The 8,820-nt window shown below is 33.3% G+C and overlaps 1 protein-coding gene across 1 annotated transcript; it reads left to right on the top strand.

Moving 5' to 3' along the window:
* The first annotated feature begins 1,505 nt into the window (after window positions 1–1,505).
* Window positions 1,506–7,443, top strand: LOC126845418 (proteoglycan 4-like). The gene is made up of 5 exons (XM_050584072.1): window positions 1,506–2,958; window positions 3,052–3,407; window positions 3,690–4,084; window positions 4,187–4,496; window positions 7,435–7,443. The coding sequence occupies exons 1-5, from the start codon at window positions 1,506–1,508 to the stop codon at window positions 7,441–7,443; spliced, it is 2,523 nt and encodes an 840-aa protein (XP_050440029.1).
* The last annotated feature ends 1,377 nt before the right edge of the window (window positions 7,444–8,820 follow it).

The raw sequence follows: 8,820 nt of genomic DNA, 5'->3' as shown, positions 1-8,820 counted from the left end.
TGATATTATACCTAGTACCTAAATATTGCAAGATTAAGACTATATAATTGACATTTTCATGTCTTAGCTCTGGCACATAACCGAAAATATTGTAACGGCAATATTGTAACGAAAAATGCGCTACCAAAAAATAAATGGGGATGAAGGTGAGGTGGGGGTGGGAATTGGCTGTGGAAAATAACCGAAAAAAGTTTTTCAGCCGAGTCTGCAACCACGAACGAGCATTTTCATGTCTCGTTGAAGTACCGAATAAATTTAGATTAGGTGTGGAATTATAATTTAAAAAAAAAAATTATATGGAGCTTCCAGTTACAGCATAAGGCCAAGGAGATAAAAAAATTATGTACAATCAAGTTTCTTGCTAAAATTGTAGTGTTTATTATCTGGCCAAAAGTAACTTAACATAGAGAATTAAACTATTTTGAATTTATTATTTAGTTCTAATTTAAACGTTGAACGTACAACATATTTCTTATTTCCCCCCCTTATCTCCCACCCCCTATCTCCTACCCCTGTAACGGTTTTGTAACGAACGCTTTTTTGATCTCTTTTTTCGCTACGCTCTTTTCGGTTATGTGCCAGAGCTAAGACATGAAAATGTCAAAAGCATAACGAAAATAACGTAAAAAGTGTTACGCTGTTATCTGATATGAGATATGGGGTAGGGGATAGGGGGTTAGTGATAGGGGTAAGATATAGGAGATAAGAGATATGCTGTATGCTCAACGTTCAAATTAGAACTAAATAATACATTCAAAACAGTTTAAGGGCCCAATTTCTCTATGAATTGTTTTAAGCCAGATAATAAACACTACAATTTTAGCCAGAAATTTGACAATTTATTATACTAGCTTGTTACCGCTCGTTAATATACTATATCATTATCTATAATTCCACCACTACTCTAAATTTATTCGGTACTTCAACGAGGCATGAAAATGCTCTTTCGTGGTTGCAGACTCGGCTGAAAAACTTTTATATTTATCAACCTCGACAGTACAAATATTGTCAATCTTGGCAAGGGTAAATAATTCCTTCATTTCCTGTTTTCCCCTGTATCGTATAAGTATTAATTTATTTACAATATATACAAACATTAAAAATAAGGAATATAAGAAAGAATGTCATTGTAAATTATTGTAACCTATCCTGTAAGTTTGTTAAACAAAACATAAACAACCGATTAAACAAATATTTTTTACATTTTACAACATCAAACCTAAGATACAGTAAGTAAAAATTCCCGTTTTGACGAAAACGGTAATTTTTAGATTTTTATGTCCACTAGTTATTTATTTTAAAAATTCTCTGGCTGAAACATAAATCTTCGTTACTACCAAACGAATGATATTTTTACGCAACAAAATTTAAATACGAAAGCAATACAAGTCTCGCGAACATAAATAGGTACTCAAAAAAATAAATATACCGAGTCAGCGAGATGTACATAATTCACCAGAGGTAAGTAGCATGTAATACTTATAGTGTTGTTTTTTTAAATTGAAATGGTGGGTTCTTTCAGTGCAAACAAGGAAATACTCAAAATAATTTTTAATCGAAGTCAACCGTTTACTCAAAATATCCAGAAATGTTACAGCTCATCGAAAAAACCACCAACTTTTGCCTTGTTTAAACCGCGGAAGGCCAGTCTGATTAACCTCAAACTGAAAACAGCATCAAATTCTCCTTTTAAGAGAAGGGCATTGCCAAAGTTCGGCAACGAAGTCAGTGCGGTCCAGATAAGTTGTAAAAGTACAGCCGAGAGCACTGCATGTGCTAAAAATAAAGTTGAATCGTCATGCGAAAAGAAGGAGCCTCCTCCGCCTAAAAAAACCTGTGCTGAAGAAAAACCGAAACCATCATGTAATAAAAAAGAACCTCTTAAGGAAGAAAAATCTCAATCATCATGCGATAACAAAAAGCCACCACCTTCACCTGCAAAATCATGTGTTGAAGTAAAACCGAAACCATCATGTAATAAAAAAGAACCTAAGGAAGAAAAATCTCAATCATCATGCGATAACAAAAAGCCACCACCTTCATCTGCAAAATCATGTGTTGAAAAAAAACCGGAACCATCATGTGATAAAAAAGAACCTCCTAAGGAAGAAAAATCTCAATCATCATGCGATAACAAAAAGCCACCACCTTCACCTGCAAAACCATGTTCTGAAGAAAAACCGAAACCATCATGTGATAAAAAAGAGCCTCCCATGCCTTCAAAACCTCTTAAAGAAGAAAAACCTCAATCATCATGCGATAACAAAAAGCCACCTTCACCTGCAAAACCATGTTCTGAAGAAAACCTGAAACCATCATGTGATAAAAAAGAGCCTGTTTTGTCTCAAAAAACATATGCACCAACTACCAAGCAAACACCGGCCTCTTCTTCAACTCCTAAGATTTCTTCTCCGCTTTCTAGCGCCCAGAAAAAACAATCTCAGACCACAACTAGTACCATACCGGAGACTAAACCACGGGATACTATTTCCAGTATGTTTAAGTCGCACAGCGATATTGATACTTCCAAGACGCTTAAGACGCCACCACAAACTACCATTTCAAGCGCAGCTGTGTCACAAAACAATATTAAAAGTACCATCTTCCCTGCAAAATTACCTCGTACCACTAAATCTAGCGCACCTCAAACAACGGCTATAACCACTCCAAAAACATTACCCCTAACAGGTTTTTCTGAAATTCCTAAAACGGACTCAACAATCAAGATTATCAACACACCTAGGAAAAAAACTAAAACTTCTGAATTCAAAATATCTAAGAAAACCACGCCTTTAGAGTCAACTATACAATCCAAAACGACGGTTTTTAGCGAGCCAAAAACCAAACATGAAATTACAACTTCTACCGTTTCAAAAACAAGTTCAATCATGACGCCACCATCTTTAAACCAGCTACCGAGGTTTGAGCGAAAAAAATCTTCTGTAACTACACCCGCCAGCACAAAACCTGAAAAACCGCAACTGTCGAAGAAACTAGAAACACCTAATGAAAAAAATTCTTCGATCAATATAATTTACAATTTTAAAAAAGATCCTCCAATTGAAAGAGGTTTCGTAGAAATTCCGAAAAAATCTCCACTACCAAAAGACCAACAATTTTCAAGGATTATCACTTCAACTAGCAAGAATTTACCCAAATCAACGAAAGATGAATCTAAGGTACACGCTACAGGTAACGATTCCAAACCGATTTCATCCAATGCCTTCCAGCTACCTCGACCGTCCAAAGCAGTTACCAAAGAGACATCTGAATCCTTGATACGCCAAGGATTGAAGAAGAAATCTAAAGATACTATTTCTAGGTCACAGAGCCCAGAAAATACGAATTTCTCTTGGAAGCACCCAATATCACCGAATCGGTTTGTTGAAGAAGCAATGAAAAATAAGGTACTTTAACTATTTAATAGCCTATAAGTAAATAATTTCAACTTTAATAATACCTTTTTTTAAGCAAATTTTTTATACGAATGGGTTCAGATTCTGGGCTAGAGTTCATATTCTGAGTCTGGTTAGATTTTTTTTGGTTCATGGCCCAAAAAAAGGTTAATTGTTGTACAGTGTTATCTTTTTATCCAAAAATATAATGGACTTTAAAGTTTATGTTTATTTACACCCAATATAAAGCATTGAAATCAATATAACTAATACTATGTCTTTTGTATTATTTAGCAAACGAATACAAATACTAGCGAAGACCTTATGTTAAAAGAATCGCTACAACGACTGGAATTTGAGCTAAAACGAAAAAACGACATATTTGAGAGGCTATTAAAAACTAATAAGAAAGCTAAAGATACTATTCCCGGGAAGCAACACTCTTACGCTGACAAAAAATCAGATATCTCGAAAACCGATATTAACAAAAAGGAAGAATCTGATTTAAAAGTCGATATTATCAAGAAAACCGATACTGGAAAGAAAATTGATGTTGAAAAAAGAAAATTGTCCGCTGAAGAATCTAATAAAAAAAATATCGACTTTATTTCACGTAATCCAAATGACGAAACTTCAAAGCGTCCTCAGTCAACGGATACACAAAATCCAAAACCACCGGCAACAACACCGTCGTCCCCTGAGCCACCCAAGAAGACATTTCAAACTAAAAACATTTATACTAAAAATCCCGAAAAAAAAATTGAAACCAACCACGGAAACGCGTTTTCCAGATATATTCTCGAAGACGCAACGAATTCTAATACTAGCGAAGACCATTCGTTAAAAGAATGGGTATTTGAGTTAAAACGAAAAAACGATCTAGTTGAGAGAATATTAAAAACAAATCCAACCGATGAGATAAAAATTCGGTTATACGTGATCCATGACAACAAAAATAATCCTAAGAATCCTAAGAACCCGCCGGGATCTAGAGGTATGCATACATATGCAACACTGAATCCAATCATCAACGATCAATACCTAAAAAAATACCAACAATTTAAACCAAATAAAGAAAATAGTGTCCAGACGATAAAAAAAGTAAGTATTCCAAAGCATTTATTGCGGACGACAATTGCCCATTCTATGCAAATTTTAAAAGTAATCATAGTAAATATGTTCAATAAAGACCATTGACATAATATTATTATCTGTTGCACATGAGTTTTAATTTGTTACTCGACTCTGAGCCTTTAGGGGTCCAACTGTCGAGGTTCTTTAAAAAACTATGAAAAAATGAAATCTACAGTATAAATAATTTGTTAAATTAAAAAATAGTCTGTTATGATACATATAAAATATGTAAGTGAATAAAAATAAATATGTATACATATAAAATTACTTATCCTGACTTAATATAAAATATGAGTATAGAATTTGCCCTGTAGTGTCGTTTTATGATGAAGAGATCTACCGAGAAAGTATTTTCAAAAATTCAACCCTTACACCGACATCAGTGTCGCTAGTAAAAGATATACGTCAGCGGTGGCATCGGTCATTTTGACCACGCGAATTAAAATACTCTGATTTTCGATGTATTTCAGAGGGAATTTCTAAAAATGATGAGGCAAAGGTAAATAATTCCTTCTTATTCATATTACATTATTGTACTATAGTATCAGTATTTTATTAATAGTCGATATAGACTTATCCAATTTCGATTCATATTAATAAAAATTCACCTTTTTTTTTTTACACAAGTAAAATGTATAAGAAGTCGAGGGAATTTTTACCAGAATCATTCATAATTCGAAGTAATTCGTTATCTTCGTTTCAATACTGCCGTAAATTGTTTTGACGGAACCGCTTTATTGGCTCGTGTACTATTAGAATTTATGAAAATGTTTTTTTGCTTACAATCATTATCAATATTTTTAAAAACATTATCATTACAGATCAACAATTACATAAATCGATTTAACAAACAAAATTACATCTCTAACACCCCCCCCCCTCCCTTACTTATAAATTCACATCGTTTAAAAATGGAAGGTATCTAAAAATCGCTAAGTAAATAATATAAAAAAGTATTTACCTGTATTACTTCGACGGAACACGACAGCATAATATGGTGGCGCCATTTTTTCATAGCCTTACCAGTAAAACGTCATTAAACATTAACTGAAAGTTGACTGATTAAGATTTAACAATAAAGATCAAACAGGGAAGTTAACTATGAAATTCCATTGCGGAAAGTAAATTCTAGACGTATTTGAAATATCGGTAAAACATAAAACGTTACTAAATACAGTGTAGCCAAATTACAACTCCGAACAGTATTAGATAAATAGTTTATAGTTATTACAGTATGTTTATATGATATTAATTTATAATGTCACTAAAAGTGGGTAAAACATGTATAAGTTTCTATAATAATAAAAATATCAATACTGTCAATATATTATAATAGACATATTATATTAAGCGTCAACTTAAACTAAACGTTTAGCCAAGGTTAAACTTAAAATATATCAGTAACTTCTTCATTATTTATAAGAACGTCTGACTCGCTTGTCATTAGCTTTAAATTTTCCAAGCTGTCTTGTGAAATTGTTGTACGTAACCGGTTTTTGATAATTTTCAATTTAAAAATTGCTATTTCTGGCGTTGTACTAGATACAGACAATGTACAAGCTATTTTCAACACTAAATTTAGAGTAGAAAATACGGTTCCAAATCCAGACGTATGACAAACTTAAAATATTTTTAGTAAGCTATTTAAATTTGTTAATTTCTCATTTTCCATATCCAGGTTTTTTTCTCCTTTATCACTCATCTCAGTTTCTTGAGCGTTATCGATTTTGTCAACCCCAACATGCATTTTATGTACACATTTAATATTTGCACTTATTGCGTCTTCAAATTAAAATATAATCTCAAAAATTGGATGTATTCATGTCTTAATTTTTCACATTTAATACTTTTATCATAAATATCTGAAAGACCTTAAATACATCTTTTGGTAGGGATGAAGGATTATAATTAGTTTTTTGTAGAAGATATACTGAAAAAAATTAAATGTCTTTTAATAAACTTTATGATGAAGAATTAAAACGGTTATTTATTGCTGTTAAAGCTGCATCTATTGTGCATAAGTACGTTTGGATTTTGATCTTTTTTTGGGGGTCATTAATTGTATTATCCGAAGCTGTTTCTCCAGGCATTTTTTCTTTTTTCTGTTTCGCTTCTGTGGTAACACTATAAATTCATAACAGCTATTGTTCATTGACGAAGTGGATTCTTCACATAATTTGTTAAACTCTTCATCACACTGTAGTTTTTGTAAATCTTTTACTACCACCTCCAAGCTAGTTATTGCACCCAATAAGTCAATGTCAGGACATTGAAATATTTTTGTAATCGGGGACAACATTTCAAATAATTTTGTAAAAACCAGAGTTGTTAATATTAATATTTTACTTAACAAAAGCCTATGCGACTATTTGCTTTGCTACGCGCTTTGTAATCAGAAACTTCTGTATTCTTGATATTTTATAAAGTGTCAATAACATCATCCAATGTCGACAAACTGTTTTAAATTACATAGATTTGGGTGACTCTTTTCTGAGGATTTTTTTGCTTTTTTGATGATTTTCATAATACGTGACTGGTTTTTACTACCCGACACAAAACAATTCAATACTTCCAAATTACCAAACATATCAACTGCGTCTTTGGAACTACTAGAAACTTGAACTACAACAAGATTCAGACGATGTGTATAACATCAAATGTAAACCGCTGAAGGATTTTCTCGTTTTATGAATACTTGTAACCGTTAATATTCGTCTCTCATATTGCTAGCCCCATCATAACTTTGTCCAACAAGAATGTTGTAAGCTATCATAAAAATGATGTTTATTTGGAGGGAGGATTGTTTCAAGCTCTGTAGGTTTTGCCACTATGTTAAAGTGAGAGGCAATGATTTCTTATAGAAAAATCAATAAAATAATTTACTAAATAATATTTATTAAAATAGGGACAATGATGATTAAATTTAATATATATTATAGCTAACTTTAATTTATTTCCTACTTCTTTTTCTATGGAAATTAAGGAAAATCGACTTATAAATATATTATCAAGCTGGTGAATAAAATCACAGAGCTCGTGGTGTGGCATTATTAAATTTCCAATGGCAGAATTATCTTTGTCTTCATATGCTTTTAAATAACAAAGTAATAACGAGGTATCGATTTATTTCCTGGTTTTAGCGTAATAAATGCAAGATATCACAACTATGTTTTTCTATACATTTTTTTCATTAAAAATCCACATACATATTATGTAAACGTGTGTTTTGTTCCGGGAGCGATACAATTCTATATTCAGTTGAATCTATTTGAAGCGGATTTTTAAATTAAACGGCATTTTATCGGGAAACAATACTTTAAAGTATCCTCGTCAATTGGGTTTTCGTTCATTTTGCTTAGAATAGCATCTAAGTCATGTATACAATTTGCATTTTCAGAATAATTGAAATAGTTCAGGCAAACAATATTTTTAAACGACCAAACAAATTGGATTAGTGTTGGGTTTATATTATTACCATTATGTTGTTGCCTAATATAGTACCAAACAAATTTATCAAATCTTTATGGTAAAATTGTGTCGCCTGAACTACCAGTAAACCAGTTTGGTTTTTAGTTCAAAAGTTGATAGAGCACAGTGAATATGAGTGTTATCGACGGGGTCAATATGATTTCCTTTATTTTAGTATTTTATAATTTATTTAAATAGCTAACATTGTTTTAACTATGTATATAGGCGTATCACGTTGACACGGTAGTAAAGGGGGTTTTGAAGAAAATATAAAGACCGAATCAAAAGTTAAGAAAGTTTTTTATTAAACTTGGAAACAATGTGAAAATAACAAAAATGAATGCGCGGAACGGCGCCGGATAGCGATCCGGATCAGTGTTAATTTAAATAACTGATTATCGGATTACCTACAGTGGTCATCGCCGCGCCGCCGTGTTTCGCTGTAAATGACACCCTCCGGACCTCTTCATACACCGACGGCCGGCTCGGGCCGATATAGTAGTTTATCGTTCCCACCTGCAGTGAGACGGTGGACAGTTGATAACACGACCGGGCGCACATTAAATCGCTAATAACGGAAACATGCACTTGCGGGCCGTGTCAACCCTCCCCCGCTAAACGGTCCAACCGGTGAACTCAATCGGTGTCTGTTCCTCCCTGTCTTTTACATCTCCTCTAGTGACATCGCTAAAACCTTTTCAGGCAAGCGGGCCATCAGAACACTCGCATCGCCCCGGTGACCTGGTGGTCAAGGGCGGACGTAGTAGGACTGAGAAGGAGGGGACAGGGAAAGAAAAGGAGTCGTCCCTGGGTCGGTCGGTAG

Source organism: Adelges cooleyi, unplaced genomic scaffold (genome assembly GCF_023614345.1).
Source record: "Adelges cooleyi isolate 19-005CV unplaced genomic scaffold, UGA_ACOO_1.1 ACOO_flye_CR_arks_rails_tigmint_CR_PRNA_784, whole genome shotgun sequence".
Lineage (NCBI taxonomy): Eukaryota > Metazoa > Arthropoda > Insecta > Hemiptera > Adelgidae > Adelges > Adelges cooleyi.
This window is presented reverse-complemented; position numbering and strand designations above follow the sequence as displayed.